The sequence below is a fragment of the Leuciscus leuciscus genome (genome assembly GCF_965113295.1).
Source record: "Leuciscus leuciscus genome assembly, chromosome: 12".
Lineage (NCBI taxonomy): Eukaryota > Metazoa > Chordata > Actinopteri > Cypriniformes > Leuciscidae > Leuciscus > Leuciscus leuciscus.
This window is the reverse complement of record NC_138736.1, coordinates 12,823,248-12,848,133: the sequence shown is the minus strand read 5'-3', so window position 1 is coordinate 12,848,133 and position 24,886 is coordinate 12,823,248. Positions and strand designations below refer to the sequence as shown.

General features: G+C 38.1%; 1 protein-coding gene across 1 annotated transcript in view; it reads left to right on the top strand.

The window, feature by feature from the left end:
• The first annotated feature begins 337 nt into the window (after window positions 1-337).
• lpcat1 (lysophosphatidylcholine acyltransferase 1) overlaps window positions 338-24,886 on the top strand; it is a 34,954-nt gene continuing 10,405 nt past the window's right edge. The window contains exons 1-9 of the mRNA XM_082185298.1: window positions 338-673; window positions 15,801-15,940; window positions 18,029-18,243; window positions 18,842-18,954; window positions 19,116-19,176; window positions 22,132-22,190; window positions 22,672-22,706; window positions 23,243-23,297; window positions 23,602-23,684. Coding sequence (XP_082041424.1) covers window positions 554-673; window positions 15,801-15,940; window positions 18,029-18,243; window positions 18,842-18,954; window positions 19,116-19,176; window positions 22,132-22,190; window positions 22,672-22,706; window positions 23,243-23,297; window positions 23,602-23,684 — 881 coding nt within the window. The 5' untranslated portion in view covers window positions 338-553. The remainder of the gene's footprint in view (window positions 674-15,800; window positions 15,941-18,028; window positions 18,244-18,841; window positions 18,955-19,115; window positions 19,177-22,131; window positions 22,191-22,671; window positions 22,707-23,242; window positions 23,298-23,601; window positions 23,685-24,886) is intronic.

The window sequence follows — 24,886 nt, the reverse complement described above, 5'->3', positions numbered from 1 at the left end:
CCCTCAGCTGTGGCCGACTATGGAAAGTTGTTATGTTTACAAGATCCCAACGGGTTAAACACGTGCATGTAAATGATTCTCTAGGCAATAGAGCTGAAACTAAACTGTTATGAAAAGCACCGAGAGTGCCTTGTTGTTTTTAGTTCTTTGTTTATTTTCAGCTGTAGCCCTACTGTCAGTTAAAAAAAAAAAAAAAACGGGGGAAAAAACACTAATTATACCAAAAACAAGGATGAGTAGACCAATTAATTGTTCAAATAACACATCCTCCAGTCCATATCGTTAAAAAAATCCAGTGTTTGGATGATGTCAGAACTTGGGTCTATCACGCATGCGCACAATTAAAACGAGCATGATGCTGCCCGCTCGGTAAATTACAGGAGTTGACAGCGTCAAAAGAGAAGCCGAACGCTGGCTGTTTAAAATCGACTTGAAGCGCACGTAAGACCAGGACAATCAGAAAAGTTCTTTAGTATATAAGAGCAGCACCGCGCGGACGCATTTGCTTTTCCTTTTATTATTATTTTTAGAGATACATGTTTACTCTTTCAGCATGAGGATCCCTAACAGAAAACTACACACGGCGGTGGACGGAGGAGACTCGGGCGTTTCTGCACACTTCAAAAACCCTTTCGTACACGAGTTGAGATTTACTCCTCTGCAGAAACTCAAGGTAAAGTAACTGTAAACTATAAACCACGATTAAAATTTTTCCTTCTCACTGAATACACACGCTGGAGAAAGAGTGAAACGTTTAGCAGGAGTTATGGTTGCTATTTCACGTTACAGCACGCTGGATGTGGTCTGTTTATGCTCGTCGTGAGTCATCTGCCAAAAATGCAGAAAATCTTCCTCAGTGTCCCCAAATCGACAGACTGGTTAAAATCTTTAAGCAGGTGTAGATACTCTGCAGGTTAAATGTCAGAATTAGTTGTTGTTTTACTTGCGTTAATTCTTAGGATACAGTTGCATGTTTGTTTGTTCTTTACAGTTGTGAAATCTATATTGTTAGATTCAAAAGTGCTGATCTAACGTTACATGGGGTTTGACGCGCAATTCAAAGTGAACCGAAAAGAATCCGGGTTTAGCCTGTAGACCTTGTTTGAAATACAGATAAGTTACAGTTGTTTCTGTTACTCAGTTTGTCGTTATTTCAAGGCTGTCCAGAATGTATTTCCGTAGTGGAACAGCCTGTTGTTATAGTATGAATCACTGAGTGTGTGTTGGTCATGTTTGCCTGGCTGCCCACCCGGGTTTGGGTCTGTAGTAAGATCAGAATTGACAAGGGATCAGGGCAACCAGGGAGCCAGTTCCTGGAATCTAAAATGAAATTAAATAAATAAACAAACTCACACTGGTATGTAGAAAAAGGCATTTTTAATAATCTAAATCTCACACAAAGCGGTCTAAGATGATTATTGTCTTTTCCTAACTTTAATCAAATATGCCCATACTAGTGCAGACAATCTTTTTTCATTGGTATTCTGATATCACTTGCATGAAAAGTGTTATTTCCTGGCACTGGGTCACCATTGTCCTAGAAAAACCTGGAAATATCAGGCAATTTCAAAAGTGTAAAATTAATAATCCCTCTGCACGTGGATTAATATTCTCATATTTTATTGATATGTTATATTACCAAAGGCTTTTGCCCTTGCTGGCCTTGAAAAGGGAATATTAAGCTTGTTTTAATTTGTTGTAGCCAACTGCATGGATTGACTGAAGCATGATTATGGGATGTGTATCCATCCAATTCTAAGTGATTATGGGGTTTGTGATGTTTTGTGTTTTTAGTAAGTTTAAAAAAAAAACTTTTGGGTAGTTTAAGGTTGCCTGATCCATACAGGTCATAGATCAAAGTTTATAGTGCCATACAACGATCAGGCACAACATTAAAACCACCTGCCTAATATCGTGTAGGTCCCCGTTATGCTGCCAAAACTGCTTGAGTCATGGACTCCACAAGACCTGTGAATGTGTCCCGACTCCTGTGGCACCAAGACATTAGCAGCAGATCAGTCAGTAGTTCTCAACCTGCGGCCCGTCACTAATGCAAATGCGATGCATGATTTGCAGACCATATTTAAAAAATAACTCTGTCTCTTCTGTCCAAACCTTCCGCACCTTCTTTAAAGAATGATTGACTTTTACGTACGCCAGGTGACCTGTAAATGCGAAAAAAACGGTTTCCATTGCAGTTTTGCGAAATATTGCTTTAATATTGCTCGAATTGCCCGAAAATCCACCTCATGCGAGTAAAAAAAAAAAAAACGTTTTGCGATATATGGGAGTTTTTGTGAAATTGACATGTTTCCATTTGGCGTATTTTCAATTCGCAAAGTTCAATTTACACAATTTGAAGGGTAATGGAAACGCTGCGAGTTGAGCCTTGGTTGCCCATGACCCTCACACCGGTTCACCGGCTGTCCTTCCTTGCACTACTTTTGGTAGGTACTAACCACTGCATACCAGGAACACCCCAGAAGACTTGCCATTTTGGAGATGTTCTGACCCAGTTGTCTAGCCATCACTATTTGTCCTTTGTCGAAGTCATTTAGACCTTTTTGCTTGTCCATTTATCCTGCTTCCAACACATGAAATTCAAGAACTGACTGTTCACTTGCAGCTTAATATATCCCCCCTATTGACAGGTGGTGCTGTACCGATATAATCAATATTATTAATTTAAAGTCACCATGAAATCAAAATGAACATGACGATTATTTATTTTATTTTTTTACAGAATGCTGCAGTGTTTATTATGAATGATTTATCCGTCACCCTTGCACATCATTATTTAAAAAAACAATAATATGCCCTCATAATCTTTAAAGGGGTCCTATTATGCCCTTTTACAAAGTCTTGATATTTTTTTTTTTGGGGTGCACTACTCGAACTCGATGAACAGTTCCTGTTTCGATGAAGCCCCTCCTTCTGAAATACACAATGTGCTGCTGTGATTGGTTAGCTGGCCCAGTGTGTTGTAATTGGCACCACTTAGCGGAGAAGCGCGTTCGGAAATGTAACGCCCCTTTACCGTAAACGAGTTTCATCTGCTCAGGTGTAAATATTAAGGATGCCATCAATTTCAAACCAATTCAAGCCTGATTCAGACTTAAGAATGTTAACTAACAAGAGGATCGTCCAGAACTGATTTCATGCACGGACTTTCCAAGCATGGATTTCACAGGACATTTCAGAGTGGTATGTGTTTTTTTTCTCTTTTTTTCTTATACATTTTGGATACAATGTTATCCACCATTTAATAATCATGATAATTTTCGGGAAACTATGGTAATACAAACAGTAGGCCTAATCGATCACAAAATCATGGTTCATTTTCCTAAGGGGCAGTGAACCATCTTACAAAAGTGAGAGCTTACAAAAGCAACAGAAACACTGTATCAACACTAATGTTGGCTGGCAGGCGAGCGGAGCCAAACAGCTTTGCCCTTTGTTTACACCGTAGCAACAACATAAAACTCATAATTGGAACTGTTAATAGAAAATGCAACTACAAATACTAAGACATACTTAAATTGTGATCCACAAACAACAGATTGTCCCGACAAAGTGGGAACTGCTCCATTTTAGGAGAAGCTTTTGTGCATAGCCTGCATTGTACTCTCTTAGGTTATGGAAGCACTCCTCCGTAAAATGTGCAGCACACAGATAAATGTTGGGGTTATAATGTTCAGGAACAGTGTTTAAAGGGATACTTCACCTCTGGAAAGATGAATGTGTATTTAAAATAGGACATTATGTAAAAGAAATGTGAAGACATTTTTGAATTTGGAGCTTTCTAGACTGAGAAAAGCCAGAAAATGTATTTTTTGGCTTATGTGGATGAAAGACAACAACTCCCAGAATGCACTTGCTTCGCTGCTCTACGAGGCCACTCCCAAGCCACGCCTACCGGTTAGAGAGCGCAGTTGAAAACAACAAGGTTAGGCTACTAGTGAGTCTCCGTGACGAGTTTGCCCGGGATATCGAGATCGCCCAAAATGTCCGGGATTCGGCTTTTGCGTTCTACAGTCGCCATTCATTATGTTTACTGTGGCGAGCAGGACGAGGCTGAGGGCCGCGGGAGAACGGCGCGAGGCCGGTGGCGTGATTACTGATGAGCGTGTGAGACGCACCGGTCTCATAGGCTATCTCTCACGGAGGAGCGGGAATTTTCTTAGCAATGTTAAAACGCAGATCAACCGATCACTTGTTTAGCGTTCATGTAAACACTACATTTAGATTCACCAATCGGAATGAATTCAGTTAGATTGAAACAAAAGGTGTGCATGTAAACAATGAATGGCGACTGCAGAAAGCAAAAGCCGAATCCCGGACATTTTGGACGATCTCGACGGCCGGACATGTCCAGGAAAAAGAGTATGGTAACCCCTAATACTCAGCTTTCTCCTACTACTCGGCTTTCTCCACAGAACAAGAGCCTTCTAGCTTAGCTTCCAAAGAAAGACGGCTGAAACTATGTGTACATTCTGTGAGTGAGATCCCACCCTCTATGGGCGGGTTGAAAACATGCGGGACAGCCCCTCCTACTGGCTGTAGTCTTTAGCCTCTGGACAGAAAATCCTCCGATGACGCAAAATGACGATTTTTGCGTCATCTGAGGATTTTTTCCAGACAAAAAAATGCATAAATCTCTCATCTCAGGGGGATACGAGGGTGGAAAGCAGGGTAATTCGAAAATACTACAGGTTTTCTACTAATACAAAGCTTAATGCTAAATCCTGAAGTATCCCTTTAAAATAAATTTTAACCACCCTAAGTTCATCAGCCTTAGGTAGGTCAAACATTTTGGAAAAGCGGTTGAAAAAAAGTGTATTTTTGACATAGCAGTAGCTCAACCAGGCCGCAAACCTTTTTTTGCGTAGGGGGTCAAATTGACCTGGCATGCTGTGATTTTAAATTAATATTTTTTTTATTTATTTTTTTTATTTATATATTATCAATGAAAACATTTTTTTATTTAATATTTCATGAATTCTTTAAAACAACTTGTTTCGCACCCGCATTAATGTAATTATCATATTTCTTGCTCATAAGATGGGGGAAATTTTTTTTTTTTTTTAAATCACTACCCCAAGAATGCATAGAGGGGGTAAAATTTACCCTTATTTGTTTCCTATGGAGTTTTGACTCAATCTAGTATAAAATCCTTCACAACTGACTGCAAACTGGCATTCATATCTGGGTCAATTAGTTAGCAATGCCAAACTTCCTACAATCCAATCAATTCCCAATGACAATCTCAAGTTTCGTCCTACATTTTACTTTCTCATTCCAGAATCTGTTTCACTTGGATATACTTCTATAAAAGGGAAGAAAATACTATCACAAGTTCACAACTTCTGTTTGTCCTGCTCTCCCTGTTTAACTGTCATCTCGATCTTCTCAGCTTTTCCTGTTGTTTGTGGGGAATAGAAAACAAAGACATCAGTTGCTATCAGGCAGGAAATCCACCAGAGCCACTGATTTGATAATAGATCCACTTATCCTCACATTTCAGCAGGTAGATAGACCCTTTGAAAGGGGACAAGTACGGTCACATTTCATAAATCTGATGAGGTCAGATAATTGGTTACTAGGAAATAGTCCAGTGTCTGAGATCTCTCTCTCTCTCTCTCTCTCTCTCTCTCTCTCTCTCTCTCTCTTTTTGGTTCCATTAGCCCACTGTTATTTTCTAATATAGCATTCTTAAAAAGCAGTTTGAAGGATCCAAAATAGGCAGTGATGATTCACCTGATTTCCATATGCATCAGACTCAAAGATAAATGGACCTTTGTGGTATTATGCAAGATCTTTTTAATAGGCCTTAGGGTTAGAAACACTATGAAAAAGCACAACATCTATTTATAGCATTTACTTGTCATATTGGAAATCTGTGAAAGTAGGTGTATCACCTACTTTTCTTTGCCGTCTCTTGTAAATGAGAGGAAACTTATTCAGACATCCGTTCTAGAGAGCTATTGGCATGAAAATGTTATTAGCCTTGCTGACAGTCAAAGTGGCAAGCTGGTAAAATCAATGAAGACCAATAGAAAGATCATGAGTAGGCTTGGAAAAACATTTGCATGAATGCTCCATCACGGAAACCCACTCTTGCTCACTCGGGTTTCTGTTGTTTTTGATGGCATTGCTTCATGCACGCATCACGACAAGTGTTCCTTTAGTGCTTTTTTACAGTTACGTAATGTATCTTTGAGCAACTATGGTCAAGACAAGCAGAATTCCTCAGATTCTCTGAAACTGCTCTAGCTGTAACATGAGCTTCTTCACTTTACGGTGTCTGTATTCATTGTAAGGCTCATTGTGTTTCCTGCAGTGAGCGTAAGGCTTAAGGCCCGTACACACCGGGACGAATTTCGCACGCGATATTCGCCGACGTTTAACGCCTCGTGACTAAACAAAGGGCGCCAATGTGAGTGTGCACACCGACGCCACGCGTAAAAACGCCACGCGTAAAAGCGTAATTTTTTTTTAAACGCCTCGGGTTCGTTTTTTTGGTTTGACGCGCCGCGTCAAAAACTATCCGACCAATGAGATTGCCGCTTTTGCTCACGTGTCTGGAGCTTCTGAAGTTACAGTAAAACACAACTTGGGGGCGCTCAAACACAAAACGGTCTTGCCGAGCACACATACGTAACAGCGAAGAAGATATACGCCAAGTAGCGTCTACACTGCCCATAGACAGACACTGCCGGGAAGAAATGACGAGGAAGATGCAAGGCAAGATGAATGTAGAGCTGTTGGTGTCGGAATAAAGAACTATATGACAAACGCGACAGCGACTACAAAAATCTTGTTAAAAGAGAACTGTTATGGAGTGGTATTGCAGAGTATAGACTGTTATGGAGTGGTATTGTATTTCTGTTTTACATTAAGCGCCATCTAATGTCAGGGAATGAATTTGCATGTTCACTCGGCTCATCGTCAGCGAAAAACGCTTGGGTGTGAACACAAAAAACGCGTTGAAAAACGCTGGCGAATAACGCGCGCCGATATTCGTCCCGGTGTGTACAGGCCTTTATGTTGTGGTACAGTGGGATCCATTCCAGGCATTATATCAAGATCAAATTTGAATTAGGAATAACAAATTTATTAAGTAAAAAGTTTATAATAAAATCCAAATTATTGTACCTAACAGATGAAGATTGTGAAGATAAGAGTATAGAGAAAGAAGGGCAAAATAAGTAAGATCTTTGCAGAATGAAAGGAGGGGTAAAAGAGACGAAGCAGGAGAAGCAGCAGAAGATATCTGTAAGTGTAGGAAAAACTTACATCTCACTTTACGATGTTGTTGGTCTAATAAGAAAGCTCAAACTGAATTATCCATTGTGTCAGTATTAATATATGTCTTCCTGCTAAAGGGTCGTGATAGGTCGTCGTGACCTTTGCAACTTGCAAGAGAGACAGAAATAGATGCAGGAGGTGTGGTTTTTAACACCTTCTGAAACAAAAGAAAGCAAAGCTTGCACATTTCAAATCTTACGTTACAAAATATTATTGCAGGAAAGGTGCATTTAGTATCACAAATCACAAATTCTGAGAACATCGTCACTTATGCAGTACTTAGAAGGCGTCCAATATCTAACAACATGCGTTATCAAAATATATCTTGTCAAATAGGAACTTTTGCAGAACATTTGAATATAAGAGTCATATCCTCAAACAGTATTACATTGATAAAATGAAATAGAATAATCATAAACGAGTAACAATAAATCATAAATGAATGTATGATAAAAATTATATAAATAAAGACATTTTATTTAAACATTGTCATAGACATTATCATAAACATTGACCATTTTGGATACACCAGTTGTTAGATAGGAATGCACGATATGGGGAAGTTGGCCATAGGAGTGTACTTACACTGGTTCAAACTAGGCTACTGTACTTTTTTTGTTTGATTTATGTTGAAGTGCTTGGGACGTGGCTTTTAATGGTGAGACTTTTGTTTCTGTAATCAGGCCTCTCAAATTATATACAAAATCAGATTTAGATTTATCAGCCAATATATCGGTTATCGGCTTTCAAATATAAAGAATTGTCGGTTAGCGATATCGGCCAAAATGTTCATATTGGTGTATCCCTATTGTTAGAGATAACGATTGATGGTGATCCGAAGGGAATGTGGAGTAAGCAAGAGCTTGGTCTCCTCAGCCGTAAGTGGCTGTGAAGTGCTCACAGCGAGAACTGATCTTAGTTGATGCTCTCTAGAATCATTAGTAGTCATTTGCCTTGTAAACATGCATGATTGAGATGGCATGGCAAGAAGTGTAATTGACCAAGACAGACCTAACAGCTTCCTGCTGTCTTGTCTCCACACACTTTTTTATTGGTATAATGTGATAGTTTACAAAGCAGATTTGGGTTCTGGCTTAGTTAAATGATCATCTGGGAGTCATTGAGTTTTGTAAGGGCCTCAAGCTCCTACAATGCTTAGCTCCTACCTATATTACATAGTTGGACAAGTGAAGTCTGTTGACATGAATGTGGTTGATCAGGTTTGAGCATACGTTAAGTAAAAAAGTCTCAATTTATATGGCTATGCTTCTCTCAAAATGAATTTGTTCTCAGCATTCATTACACCAGATTAATAATGAGACATATAGTGCAAATAGAGCAAATATAGTTTAAATAAACATTTTGTATTATGTCAGAAAGATCAGTAAATATTTGTATGACATTAAGACTTTTATTCTGCAAGGATGCACTAAATTGATCAAAAGAGGCAATAAAGACATTTACAATGTTGCAAAAGATTTTTATTTCAAATAAATGCTGCTGTTTTCAACATTGATGATAATAATAAGAAATGTTTCTTGAGCACCAAAGCAGAATATTATAATTTTTTTACCATTACAGGAATAAATTACATTTTAAAATATATTCAAATAGAAAAGTAATTTTAAATTGTAATAATATTTCACAATATTACTATTTTACTGTATTTTTGATCAAATAAATGCAGACTTCTTTTATAAAAAACATGTAAAATTCTTACTGACCCCGAACTGATTGTTAGTAATCGTGTTTAACATTTACATAAAAAAACGTAGGCCTATCTATTTATGTATTTTGGCATGTGGCTTCATGTGATTGCAATGTGACTTGACGGGAGAGCTGAATTGCTGAGCTCGTGCAAACATATCCACATCATGTGTTTATTTTGTCGTGTTTATTTTGTATATTAATATATTCATCTAAACGGCGCTCTCAGCATTGTGGGTGGTGTCGTGATGTTTGCTAACAGTATACCGCTGCTCAGGTATTTTCAACTTCTTTTTACCCCCAAGCGAAGAGCAAAAAAAAAAGTTTGCCATGAGTATACCAAGGCCTTACGGGTGGTTTCTTTTTACTCGGACAAGTAAGCAACCACCTAGAATACCCTGAGAAAGCCATAGCAACCACTCATAACACCTTAACAACCTTGAGGTGAGGCTCTTGCGTGGGCTTCGTTGTGACTCTAAGTAGCTCTTAACCCTTCTCAAAGACACAAGCATCGTCCGCCTGCTCTTTTACAGCGCTGCTAAAAGCATCAGATGCAGGTTAGGGTGAAGATGGGCTTCTTAACCAGCACATCCCCCTCGTCCTCCCTCAGGCTGAAGCAGATGGAGAGTAGACATGAGGGGGAGGCTGTTAACAGGACCCTATAGGCTGGGATCAGGGCTGCGCTTCTCACTCCTGGGACATTATACAGTGGGTTGGGGTGGGGAAGGTCGAGACCGGGTTATAATTCTTGTTCTCAGCAAATGATTTTAGCTCTTTCTTCTGTTTGAGAAGTAAGTATGTGTTAATTTTTTTGTATATTTTTTTAAAATCCCATAGGGAATAAGTGCTTTTGTATGTAGTCTTTCACTTATAATACATTTTACACTAGCTCCTTCTAGCTCTCTGCTGCTCCCTCCCTTTCCCAAGAGAGCCATTGCCTCAGCCTCTAGCTCAGTTTAATCTTTCTGTCAGGGCAGACTGCAGGAGTTGACAGCAGCTCTAGATAAATATATAAATACTAAACCAGCCACGCAGTTCATCTCCTCCTAATGGAGGCGACGCGTGAGCCCATCCACTTTTAATCACCACTCTCAGAGAGACGCTCCGCTCCAGCTCTGATCTCACGATGACAACCTAAGCCCGTTGTGTCATAGCTAACTGCTAGTAAATTTAACAAGATGGGTGTCATTTTACAAATTCGTTGTTTGTGAATGAGAGACACACAGGAATAACCTTATTTTAGGCTCAACAAATGAAGCAGTGGTCAAGAAACTCACGCTTTTCGTGTCACGTGTCACAGTCGATTTTTCTTGGAAATTGGAAGCACATACTCTCAGGCAGATTAAATATTCATTAACCATTCCGGGTCTTAATGTGAGCTCGTTCCTGTCTTCTACTTTGTCATTGGTTCTTGCTACAGTAAAAAAAAAAAAAAAAAACTCAATTAGCTTTTAGCTGCAATCAACAAAGTTTTTGTCCATATATTTCTTTTACTCCAAGCTTCAACAAGATTGGTTCTCAACGTGCTGATTTAGCCCTCTAAACTGTATTATGTGTTCTCAGATCTAGGAGTTGGTTGAAGCTTTTTTTTTTTTTTGAATTAAGTATCTTTTTATTTTGCATGTTTATTTTTTTTTAATTAAAGCAAACAACATGAGCCTGGTTAGTACCTGGATGGGAAACTTCCTGAGAAAACCAGGTTGCTGCTGGATGAGGTGTTAGTGAGGCCAGTAGGGGGTGCTCACCCTGTGGTCTGTGTGGGTCCTAACGCCCCAGTAGCCTGGAAATCCAGACCTAAATCTGAAAGATTAAAGGGTTAGTTCACCCAAAAACGAAAATTCTGTCAGTAATTACTCACCCTCATGTTGTTCCAACCCCGTAAGACCTTCGTTCATCTTCGGAACACAAATTAAGATATTTTTGATTAAATCTGAGAGCTGTCTCATTCCTCCATAGGCTTCTAAGGGACTGAAACTTGCTGGCCCAGAAAAGTTATTAAAGAGATCGTTAATATAGTCCAAGTGACTACAGTGGCTCAATCTTAAGTTTATAAAGCGACGAGAATACTTTTTGTGCGCAAAAACAAAACAAAAATAACGACTTTATTCCACTATTCATTTCCTTCTCTCTGAGCCTCGAGTTTTTTCACGTAGTGTTTTAACGCAGCGCGTCTGTGTTGCACGTCACCACGTAGGCTCACTATTGGCCGACGCTGGTCATGTGTGTGATGCGTGTGGCGTACAACACAGACGCGCTGCGTTAAAACACTACGTGAAATAACTCGAGGCCCAGAGAGAAGGAAATGAATAGTGGAATAAAGTCGTTTTTTTTTTTTTGGAACAACATGTGGGTGAGTAATTACTGACAGAATTTTCATTTTTGGGTGAACTAACCCTTTAATGGTCTGGCATCGACTAATGAAAATCGGCCAGCTCGAGGGGCGGCACCAAGCATGCATTTGAAAATCTCACTGCTCGCAATTGGATAACACTGCGACCAATCACAACAAGCCCCATACGCTTAGCTACCAGCAGAGCTAACTGGTAGATTTGACTCTTGCCTTATCTGGTCGGCAAAAACGCCCTTCTAGCAAAGGAACGATTCGAGCGCTGTCTTCTGTTCCTCTTTTAGATAAAAAGCCAAGTCTAACTCGTTCATCGTAGCGGCCAAAGCCGTTTCAAACAACTGGTGTTCATCCATAGCCGTCTTGCAATGTTTATTAATGACTTAGACGTCACAGCGCTGTCGTCATCTGTTTAGCTCGCCTCTGGCATGCCTATATCAGATAACCCAATGTGATTGGTGCAGCTCGGCTACAAGGGCATATTTAATGTGCATCATTACTCGACGCCAGAGTAAACTCGCTGAGCAAATTCAACTTGTGCTCTCACGAGAACTGAACCCAGTACAGTGACGGGGACACTATACTGTCAAAAAGCACCGTCCAGATGAGACATTAAACCGAGGTCCTGACTCTCTGTGGTCGTTAAAAATCCCAAGATGTCCTTCGTAGGAGGAGTAGGGGTTGTAACCCTGGCATCCTGGCCAAATTTGCCCATTGGCCCCTGTCCGTCATGGCCTCCTAATCATCCCCATACATACCGCATTCTACATTAGAATTCAACCAAGCCATGTAATAAATACATGTAACGAATAGGGCTGGGCAAAAAAATTGATTTTTCGATTTATCGTTTTTTAAAATGTGGTCGATTCAAAATCGATTCTCAAACCATATTTTTTTCCATAATTATTTAGCTATTACCCAAAAGCCAGTATTAGTTTTCCTCCACTGTTCATAGGCTTGCAAACTCCATTTTATAGCTAATGCTGTGAGATTTTGTTTGTTTTATCTTAATCATAAAATAACCTCAACTAGTGCTGCACGATTAATCATATCTCAATCGTGATGTCAAGCCTACGCAATTATATGACGCAAAATGCTGTGATTTTATATGAAATAAACAAATTTGGGCTGTTAACGCAATTAACGCAGCATCTGTTAATTTTTGTCATCCTTTGGCTAGTGTTACATGATCCCGCTCTTATTCATGCAAATGTTTTTAAACCATTCATGCGCGACAAGACAAAAAAAGAGCTCGCTGCCAGTGAATGTCCTGACTGTGACACACAGAAGTGCGCACAAGACAGCCCAGAATACAGTTCTCTTTCGCGCTTGAACGAACAATAACACACACAATTATCCCAAAATGTCTTTTTGTCGAGTATCTTCATAACATAAGAGCAGTCTTATGATGAACGTGAAGAGTTGTGACTCGTGAGAGAATGAGGCACGTGTGAGATCCGCGTCTCTGTCAGCAGCGGCTGCGGCAGCGAATCAAAGAACAAAGAGAACAGAGAAAAACACTCACTGCTCTTGACTAAAGAACTTTTGTAACTTTAATAAGGATTAGTCTATATATACTTTATAATTAATGCATCGCAGACTGTTTGATAACTTTATTCAATTTCTGTATATGTCCTACCTGTTAGACAGGAAGGGCACAGGAAAATATGATATGCAAGTTTTTTTTAAATGGGTTTATGTGAGGATTGTTATTAACCTGTTTGATCAAGGCATGCGACTGTTCCGACTTGTCCAATTTTCAGCAGCAATTTTTCATCTTGCATCAAAATCCTGTCTATTCATTGTATGCATTTGAAATATAGAGTTGGGATCTGTTTTAATGTACCTAAAATAAAAAAGTTTAATATACAGGTTTGTAGCTCTTAATTTCTTTTTATTAATTAACCACTTGTAAACTTATGTTCAATGTTCTTTTTTTTTATTTTTTATAAATATATGATTTGTATTAAATCTATATTCATTGAGTGGAATCGAAATCGAATTTAGAATTGAAATCGAAATCGAATCGAGAATCGAAATCAAATCGAATTGAGAGCTTGCGAATCGAAATCGAATCTAATTGTAACATCTGAATCGATACCCAGCCCTAGTAATGAATTATTACATGAAATATACTCCAGAATGAACCCAGTTTAACCCTCTTGTTTGGAAATTGAATTGAAAGACCCCAAGAGCAAGCAATTTTATATGTATGAGGAGGAAAAGGTATTTCATATATATTGGTGGTATCAGGTTGAAACTGATGAATTTCCCTTATGGGAACTAATTAATTAATAACATAGTGTTCTTCTTGGGGATAAAAAAGGTTTTATTTACTGCATATAAATGTATACAAAATTTAGTTTCACACACTTTTCCAGTTGTTTATTTTGATATCTTTTTGATGTCTTATTGCATATTTTTACAAAATATTTTTGCCTGAGTCAAATATACCTCAAACTGAAGACACATTTCTGGACAAGATAATAATTACTTTTTTTAAGTGCACAGCTGCTTTGTGGTTAAACAGTGTTGAAGCTTCAATGATATATCTCTACTGAGTTTGTTTGGGTCAGAGGAACATAAAAAAAATTGAAGCGAAAATTATTCATTTATTATTATTATTATTATTATTATTATTCATTTTATATGTACAGCATTAGAGTCTCTGGGATCCCAAATGTTACATGAACGTCAACAGAAAATTAGTGTTTAAGCACAAACTTCTGCTTATCATTGTGAGCTGAGGTCTTTAGATGTAAACCATTGATGGGAACATGAGATATCTGTGGTCAAGAGGTCATTAGAAACGCTGATGCAAACCTAATCTTGCTCCTCCGATGATGTATTGTATCAGTACAGTAGACAGTGTACAGTTGAGAAAAGCCTGGTAAACTACATGAAGTTGTGTGTGATCAGACACAGGATATTCAGGAACATTGAATTGAGTTTGCAGGATAAAACTATTACAGTGCAATGCTTTTGTGTAAAGTCCATATCAGATACTATGATCTCTCTTTCTTCTGCTTTTAAAAACCCTTGGCCTTTCTCATGGGAGAAGCATCTAACATCAGTTGAAATTTATCTCTTCCTCAAATCCTGTTCCCTCTTATGTCCTTCTTATGGGATCTTGTTTTCCTGATTTGCCTATAGAAGCGTGACATGTGATGTCCTTGTGCTCTGAGCTAATGGTTGTTAGTGGTTAGTGCAGTCATGAATGGCTCACCATATGCATTTAATTCTGGCATTGCAAAAACATAATTGGATTTTATGTTATTGTAAACTTTATAGAAATCAGTTGTCTCGAATCATGCTAATGTAAAATGTTTCTGTTTGCTATGTATAAAATGTTAGTACACACACATTCTTTTTTTCTAAATCCACATTTTGAAATACTAGACTATATTTGGGTCCAATTAAATACCCTTTCCTCAGTTTTGAGTATTCATTTTTACTATTTAATTAATTTTGAATTAAATGAAAAAGCACATATAATCAATAAAATCTATACAAATTTAACAATTTATTAGAATTTTAACAGTAATAAGATTCCCCCCCCCCCCCCCCCCCCCTAAATTCTGTATAGCCTAATATTTCTGGATTCTGTGTGTTGTGATCGAACAGAAATAATATAAAAAAAATAATCAAATGAATTCATAAAACGGTTTAATTAATGTTTTATGATTTCTTTTAATATTGTAAAATGTTTTTTTCTTTTCTCCAAAGATGTGTGTTTAATGTCTCATAAATGCCATCTCCTAGCTCCTAAAAATGATACACAGATATAATAGAATATTGCAATGTGTTTGGTGACTTATTTGCAATTGCATCACAAGTCCTCAGAATTGATTTGATACTTTTAATGTTGGATCAAATCCATGGAATTTATCATCAAAATTGTTCATACATGCATTTTATAAATGAAGCCCCAGGGTTCTTCATTCTTTATAGTCAGCTCTGTTTGAACTAAACTTAAGATCATTAACTGCAAATAATCTAGGCCTATCTCTTAAAGTCATGAAACAAAAATCTTGATACTTTTGTTCTCAAGCATTTCAAACACTAGGTCTCTTAATGTAGCCATTACATCAACTATCTTTCTTTGAAATCTCGATGGTTTTGCTTAGAGCCGAATGTGAGTTTGGAACTATTGGCCTGTCTGTCAGTTAACTAGGGCTGAGTAGTCTAAATGTTAATGTTCTCCAGGCCAGTCTCTCTATGTCTAGGTTTTGCACAGCATAGCAAAATGCAGTATGGTCTCACTGCATATTTTTGTTTCCCATCTCTTTTCGTAAATGACCCTCATGCCACACAATTTCTGTGTTCTCCAGCTCCACGGCACTGTTTGAAAGCTATCCTGGCAAATTCTGGATCAACATGAAAATATTCAGGATTTTAACCTCTGGTTACCTCTAACACGCTCTTTCTCTCTCTCTCACAGATAGCTGTGATGTCTGTGACACTGTTCCCTGTCCGCCTGCTCTTTGCTGCGTTCATGATGTTGCTGGCCTGGCCCTTTGCGTTCGTGGCTACCGTTGGCCGTTCTGAGGATGCAGTTGAACCACTATCCTGGTGGAGGGGGTGAGTAACAGATCAGAAATGTTAATCGGATGTGAGAGTTCGGGAACATTACACTGCCTCTACATTTCTGCCCTCTGCATGAGACTACACTGCTAAAACAGGCCAACAGAGCCATTCAAACTGCAATTCATTTTTCAACGAGAGGATTTGAGTCGACATGAGCTACAGCAACTGTTGGCATATTCAAATGAGTAGCCAATGCGAGTGCAGACGGTTGCATGCTTCACTTCTTGATAAACTGCAGTCAGTTAACTACTAGGGGTGTGTATCACAAAGAATCTGGCGATACGATATGTATCACGATACAGGGGTTACAATATGGTATATTGCAATTCTGTAAGAAAGATAATATAGTATTGCAATATTTCTTTTTTTTTATTTTTTTTTTTAGGAAGATCTCATTTTAAAAACTGTCATAAAAAGAACATAAAACCTGAGCAAAAAAAACGATTATTTAATCAAAACCGTGGAATCTGCATTCACATTTACAGTATATGCATATCACATTATATATCAATATTTTCTTAAACCCTTAGTAACCACTAGCAAGCAAGTAAGGTGAAAAGACCTTTAAGATCTTTCAAGCCCTAGTGATCTTCCAAAGAGTGTGTTTTCTGACGCAACTTTGGAATACACTGTGCCATAGTCAAATCTCTCATGTGCTTTACGTCAGGGTTATTTTTTTGTATTAGTTTCCACACTATCATTGTTAGTTTTTGTTTTGTTTGCATTGTTGTGTTTAAAGTAGGCAGGTTGTAAAGGTTTCACGTTGTGTAATGTATCAACATCTAAAATTAATTTGTGGCCTTTATTTTAGCTTTAGAGTCATGAATATGTATTTTAGTTTTGTTTTAGGTTTTCCCAGTTACACGTACAGTATGTCAGTTTTTCTTTTTAATTAATTAAAATGTTTTGGATTTTAATTGTGTTAACTGTATTAATAAAAACTTTGCTTCACATTAGGAGTGCCGTATGAGTTTTAATGCATTCGCTGCACATCTGTAGTGTTTTAATTCAGTATCATTGGGGTCCATTGTGGTTGAGACACTTAAAAAGCTAGCTGTTAACATCAAACTCTTGGAATTAACTGAGTGAGTCTGTTGAGATCATGTGGTGAGCATTATGTGGTGTGTGCGCGAATGAGCATTACTGCAGTTGCTTACCATGTACAATGTTTCAATTCAGTCACTTGTGAGGATCCATTGGTTAGAAGCTTGCTGCCAACATGGATGATTACTAGGGTTTGGAACAAAGCAGTAGTCTAAATATTCTCAGATATTTGAAAGCTCGCTCTTTCTCACAATTTTAAACTGCTAAAAATAAGAGAGGTGTATTGTATGACGTATGTGTGGCACACCTACTCACACACACGGAGTCACGTCACACTGCTCCATTCACACAGTCTCCATTCCACTATCACCTGATAGCTTCCAACAGGGCTTTTTATATTCTCTCACTGTCTGTTTGTATGTCAGTAGTATGTGTCTTTCTGTATCCCATTGTGCGCAAGTTTGTTCTTGTGAGGTGTGGAGAGGAAAAGTTTTTGTCTTTGTCAACAGTGAAAGTTTGAACAGGAATGCTCAATTACCAATACTGGAAAGGCACAGGTCACGAAACGACGCATTTCGCTACTGTGCATGTTTAAGAGGGTGTGCATGTGTGCGTGAGAGTGTTTCAGTGTGTTCATGAGCCAGCAGTGTTTCTAGTGCTGGACTGGTAATATTTAGCTTGAAGTCCATGTAGAAAGCTAAGGCTTAACACAATTTTCAGCCTCCTCTAAAGGCACGCATTTTTCAACATCCCAACAGTTAAAATATCAACCTAGCCTGTGAAAACAAAAAACGTACAGTAAAACATGAATTAATCCTAATTAGGCCTTTCTTTATACATGTTGTAATATACTCTTTTTCAGTTTTTTTTTGTTGTTGTAATTGTTTGCAATGCAGTTTCATGTTGACTGCTAAATGAGGTGTACTACAGTCAGTTGTATGTGAAGACAATTGAATTGCCCCACAATGTCAGGAAGCAGATGATAATATTCTCCTACTAACCCTGTCTTCCCTTTTGCTTGTTTCTCTCTCTCTCCAGGCTGGTAGATCTGGCCTTAAAGGCCATCATGAGAGCCATGTGGTTTTCCGGAGGGTTTCACTGGGTCCGTGTAAAGGGACGGCCGGCTTTGCCCAGTGAAGCACCCATCCTCACGATGGCCCCTCACTCATCCTATTTTGATGCCATCCCTGTCACCATGACAATGGCGTCAATAGTGATGAAGGCAGAGAGTAAAGACATTCCAGTCTGGGGCAGTAAGTTTTTAAAAATATGACTAGACAAATATTTAAACTCTTTGGTTTGTTTAGTTCACCTTAAAGCTTTTGCATCTGACAAATTGAAATGTGTACTGTACTTGACTAACTGGGACTTGTAACAGCACTTAGATATTGTTTCTCTTTTGTTCAGTTGGGATTAACTTCAACAGTAGTTTGGTTCAACTGCTTTATTGTTCTTCTCATTTGCAAGTTGCTTGAGACAAAAGCGCCTGATAAATGTAAATGTAAATGAGATATGATAAGAGAATTTTTTTCCCTCTTTATGTTAAGCGTTACTCTGCTGTTCAAAAGTTTGTGGTCAGAAAGATTTTTTAAAATGTTTTTGGAAGGAAAGATAGTTAAGAAAACTATCTGACATTTGTTTGTGCTTTGGGCCTATTAATTATTGTTTATATAAAATCTCAATTTATACTCTTAGCATTTTGCAAGATTTTACTTGCCTACTTTTTAGGTCTCCCTTTTGTCACAAAAAAAAAAAAAATTATATATATATATATATATATATATTATTGCTCTCTCTCTGTGACCCTCTATTCTCTCATTTGCCCCACCCTCCACTCTTTCTCCATTTTAGCTCTTATCAAGTTCATTCGGCCTGTGTTTGTGTCACGCTCTGATCAGGACTCTCGGAGGAAGACCGTTGAGGAGATCAAACGCCGAGCGTGTTCTGATGGCAAATGGCCTCAGGTACCACACAAACACGCATAAACATCTGATATTTTGCATCTAACGTAATGACATTCGTACAGTTTAAGTGTCCAAACACATTTGTGGGCCACTTTGTATCATGATTTTGTGAGTTAGAGCAGTACTGAGGTATTTCTCCTCTGACTTTGGCCTGTTTCCAGATCATGATATTCCCGGAGGGCACATGCACCAATAGATCCTGTCTCATCGCATTTAAGCCTGGTATGTGTAGTACGCTGTCTGTGCCCACCTCTGATATCTGCCGACTAAACACAATTTTCATGCCTGGAATGATTGATTGTGTTTTTTAGTTTTTGAGTCTTTGTGATAGAAATGTTAAGAATGTTTTTTTGAAGATAATTTGCTGATATTTAGCTATCTATAGTGGGTATATGTGTGCTTTGGTGTTTGCTCTCTCTTTGTACCCTCTCTAATCTGCAGCCCATCATGGTTCACAGCGCTGAGAGATCTGGCGCTTGGCTTCCACTTCCTGTGAGCGCTGTGGAGTCTGATGGTCTTTTTTCCTCAAATCCCCCTCTCCTCTGTCAGTCATTGTATCGGTTCTATTCCTCTAATCCCCAATCCTCCTCTCTCTATCCCTTGCTTATTTTCTCTTGTCTGGCTATCTCACTTTTCTCTCTACAACCTTTAATACTGGAGCTCTCAATGTACCAGACAACATCAGCTCTGCTGGTCTGCAGCCAGATAGCTCTCCAAAACAAAAACAAGGCCAGAATCTGAGTTTGAATGTGTGCAGTGAGTTCTGGTGCTTTTTGATGAAGTACAGAAATGTTTATAGTGCATTTTTGGAATAAACTATGTGGTAATCAATTTCTTAAGCATATGATGTCAAAATTGCATTCCATTTTCATATAGTATGGCTTCTATTGGTATTTTGATGACTCGAAGGGCATTATAGTCCGCATTAATGCTTTTAGTTCTTCAGGAAAATGTTACACTTACTGCACATTGCAGCACCTCTATTCCCAGTCTGACTGATTGATTTCCGTTTTTTACAAAGACCATCCTTATGAAAAGCCAAGGGCACTCTGATTGGCCAGATGACCCACTGCGTTGTGATTGGCCAAACACCTCAAGTGTGTATCGTATATGTAACACCCCTTACCATAATCACGAGTTTCAGCTTCCCAGGCTTCTGAAGTCTTTGTAAACACAACCAGTTAATAATGTCGTAGGCTTTACCATATCAGTTAGAGCCAGAGTCAGATTCTGAAAATGCGGATGATCAAGCGGATCGTTCGGAACCTACATTGGAATGCCACGACATGGCAACAACACTACAATTCTCTAAAGCCTCGCCTTCTTTCTTTGGCTGGGCATTATGCTAATATTTCAAAATGTTATGTAGACTTTTGCGGATGTAATATCTGGACATTGATCAATGTGTTTTAGGCAGGTCTAGAGCAGTGTTCTCTGTTAGATAGAATAAATCTTTTGTGGGAATGAATGAATTTTTGCTCTGTATAAAACTACCAAACTGTTCAAAAACCTTAGCCTGGGAAAACTCAGACAAACTTCCGGCAAATTTAGATTTGCTCTGCAAGTAAGTCTGGCAAAGAGCCCATTTAAGCCGATTTCTAATCCGTCCAAATCGAGGCACCAATCAGAAACGTTGAGGCCAGCTTTACACGATGATAATCGCTCTGATTGGTTTTAGGTCTATCCAATTGCGCCCAGAGGCATTTGAGCGACGTCCGTTGGTGAAGCGCACCAACTTTTAAATGCATTATTATATTCAAATTGCAAACATATGAGGACAGTCTCCATGAAAGACCCACTGGCAGATGAATGTGCTACTACATTTCTCTCTGAAATGGTAGGAAATATATTAGATTTAATAGAGGATTTTAACTTTTATTAGTTCATTATTCTTTTTTTTTTTTTTTGATTTTAGTGACAGGATGCATGCGACAGATCCGTCCGATAAAGATGACGAAGTAGTATGTCCCAAAGCTTGCCCACTTTTTTGCTACACATTCAAAAGTAAATACCTTTTCTTCACAAAAAGAGTACAGACTTTTTTGGGCGAATTGGGACGCAGCATATGGCTTTACACGAAGGCATTTGAGCGACGTCCGTTGGTAACGCCCCTTTGGAAATGAGTTATTAATGAAGCTTTGCCAGACCATATATCCGTTACTACTGAGAATGGTCTGGTTTTAACCAGGTTACAAAAACCTGGATTTTTATATAAAAATTCATTACATTTTATTGTATTGAAAAACAGAGAAGCTGCAACTGTGTATGCAAAAAAATGGTGCTTTTGACTTTTATTTACAGTAGTTCTGCTCTGCCTAAAAATTACAGGCACATGTGGACGCTGCAAGTATAAACCAAGCTTTAGTCAAATACCAGCACAGACATCTCTATGGTGAAAGATGCAAATGAATGATGGGTGTTTTGTATATTTGCATTGACCTGCTCTATATAAGAGCTGTGTTGAGTTTGTCAAAGGTGAGTGAGTTTAGTCTCTGTGGAGGGTTGGTCAGTTTCTATTAACAACGTGTAATAAGAAGCTGCTTGTAAGCTGAAGGGCATCTCTCATCTCTCTAAACCTTCCCAGAAGTGATGAGATTTGACTGGCACAGACTGATGCTCAGAATGTAGAGAAAACAAGACTGTGGATAAGACTCACGTATATTGCTTTGTTGTTTTTAAAAGTGACACACAAAAGAGGACAGTTAGCAAAAAATTGCAAGCAACTCGCATATTAAGATGCATGCCACTTTTTTTTGAGAAGTGCTAGAAAGAAAATGACTAAAACAACCCACCTTACTAAAAGACACCTTTAAGTGTAAAGATCTCTTGAGTGAATGTTCAGCTCATAAAATTATGATTGTCTCTTGATGGAAACAGTTAATCCTCTAAATTATTTAGTATTATTCATTATAATAGATACCATCTTGCAAAGCTTGAATGTTAGCAAGTAATTGGTTTGCAGTGAAATCTGAATAGTAGAACCACTAAAGCTGGATGAGGTCGGTGGATTTGGATACTAAAGTTCACACTCACAGTCTCACAGAAGGGTCATGTTTCAAATGTGACAGGCTATAGTTTTAATGCCACACCCATCCCTTGGAGTGAAACGAGGTCAAAGCACAGGATCTCTCTGATTCCCACTCGTTTACCGTCCTTTTTGTCCCTCCTTTCCTGCAGGTGCATTCATTCCTGGTGTTCCTGTGCAGCCTGTGCTGTTGCGGTATCCTAATGAGATGGTAAGAATAACCTCAACGCCCAAACAGGGTGTGTCATTATTGTCACTGATCTGTCTGGATCTGTGGATTATGTGTCTTCAGTCATGAAGACTTTATATTTAATTTTTACAGCCCAATCAAATAAGCTATTTTATTTTATTTTTTCACTGTTGAAACCTTTCTCTTTTTGTCTGTGCGTCTGTAATGTCTTTGTCTCCTTCTCATAAATAATACAAGCCCAGCAATCAGGTTTCATTTAGACTCCCTGGAATATTTGGCTCTTCTCTTAGCATTTATCGCAACTGGAATTTAAGCACGGGGGCCCTTAGAGTCAAGGTTGTGCTATCAGAGGAGCAAGGTCAAGTTCAAGTGGTTGGGTCACATTTGTGTGTGTGTGTGCAGGCTAGTTACTTACTTAGGTGGATACTGCCAGGGACTCATGGTTTTGTTTGAGATGCTAATCCCATTCATTTACATCTTTCTCTTCTCACTTCCTTGACAGGATACAATCTCATGGACGTGGCAAGGGCCTGGAGCGTGAGTCTCTTGAGTTCCTTTAAAGGGACGGTTCACCCAAAAATTTAAATTCTGTCATCATTTACTTACCCTCATGTCGCTCCAAACCTGTCTGAGTTTCTTTCTTCTGCTGAATACAAAAGAAGATAATTGAAGAATGTATATTATATATATGTATATCTGTATATATGTATATCTATACAATGGAAATCAATGGGTTCTCAATTTCTCTTTATGTCCCACAGAATAAAGAAATGCAAACAGGTTTAGAATTACATGAGGGTGAATAAACAACATGCATAATTATAAAAAATAAAAATAAACATAATTTTTGTTTTTGGGTAAGCTGTACCCTTATCCTTCCTCTTAGTATCTTATAATGACAGTATTGCTTTATGGAAAATATATTACAAGGGAAAACCACCTTTAGGGAGTCCTCTGGGTGTAGAGTAATGGTGAAGTTTTATGTACGTGTGTGTGTGTGTGTGTGTGTGTGTGTGTATATGTATATGTATATATATTGGTGGGTTAAAATTAAATACCATTATCTTTTTCAGGTTTAAGATTTTATGGCTCACATTATGTCAGCTACATAACTTCGTAGAAATAGAGGTGAGAACTCACATTTTGGTGTAAATGTCAGTGTTATGTTAGTATTATTTATTTACTAAAATAATGTTTTGAGTTTTAGCTTTTATATTTTTTTGTACTTTTCAAATGTATTTATTTCAGTTGGTTGCCAATTCAACATTTCTAATTTTCATTTCATACATATATATATGCTAACACTTTATTTTGATGGTCTACTAATACTCTTCGTTTTTTTTACATGTAGGTGCAACGTTATATATATATATATATATATATATATACAGTATATAATGATAATACTTTTATTTTATTTTTTTCTGTCCAGTATCTTCCTACATATACCCCATCAGAAGAAGAGAAGGAAGATCCAGCCCTGTTTGCCAGCAATGTGAGACGCATCATGGCCAAGTGAGTGAATTTTAAAAAGGCCTAACAAACTTATGACAAATATTTTATTCTCACTTTATAAAGGGTATGCACATGACCGTCACTGTTACGCACAGTTACGTCCACTGAGTGGCAAAAAGACATTGCAGCATTGGTTTTCAGCATGAATGTAGCGAAAAACACATCTAAAATGGGAAAGAGCTTGAGATTGACTGTACAAATAGATTTGACTAGAAATCTGAGGTATATTTTTACAGACTGCCGAAAGCTACAGAAAAGAGAAGCAAATGGATCTCTGCAATTCACAGAAACAACTGGATTCCAGAATCCGTGTATCATTCGTTCAGTCGTTTTTTGAATTAATATTGAATATAGAAAAATGAGAAAACGGTTCCTTTTTCGTTTTTTTCATTTTTTACCAAAAAACGAAAAACAAGAATTCAGCTGTTTTTCTCGTTTTTCGTTCTCAGTTAGAAAAATTAATAAACAGCTTGAATATTCGATTTCTACACGTGGGCGGGAATTAAACGCCCCTTTCCTCTGATTTGTCAGCCGAAGATCAAACTGTTCCGTCATCAGTTCTGCACAGTAGAATAAGAGTCCTCCGTTGTGCGGATTCTTAACGTATTTATTGCAACTACATTTAATCTTTTTCTCATCAAACCATCAGACTAACGAATGTCTCGACACAACCCGTACCGGGGAATAGACTAGATAGGGCTTTCTTCTGTGTATATATAAATTCACCTACGCTTTGCATCAGCTGGCTATATGGGCAGGATAAATGACGGCTGTTAGCCTATCATTGTCGCCCTCGCCCAGTAATTACATATTTTTTTTTATAAATTAAGATATAAATCAATATAATTAGTTGTAAATTAAATATTTTTAACACTAATACAAAAAGAAAAGAATAATGCATTGACTATATAATTGGCCTATATTAACGTTAACGTATAAACTGCCATTCAGACTGACTAGCCTATCTAACAACTGGAGAAGTTTTATTAAAATGTATTATAATTTATATCTCTAGGATGCGCGCTTGTGCGTGGCGCGCCGGGTCATGTTGAGAGGGAAACGCGCGCGTCACATCGTTGTAAAAAAAGCATATTCATAAATCGTGTAAAAGACCGATAAATAAAATACAACATTAACATTATAAACACTATTAATAACATAATATGCGTATTTTAACGAGAAACTGAAACTGTACAGAGCAG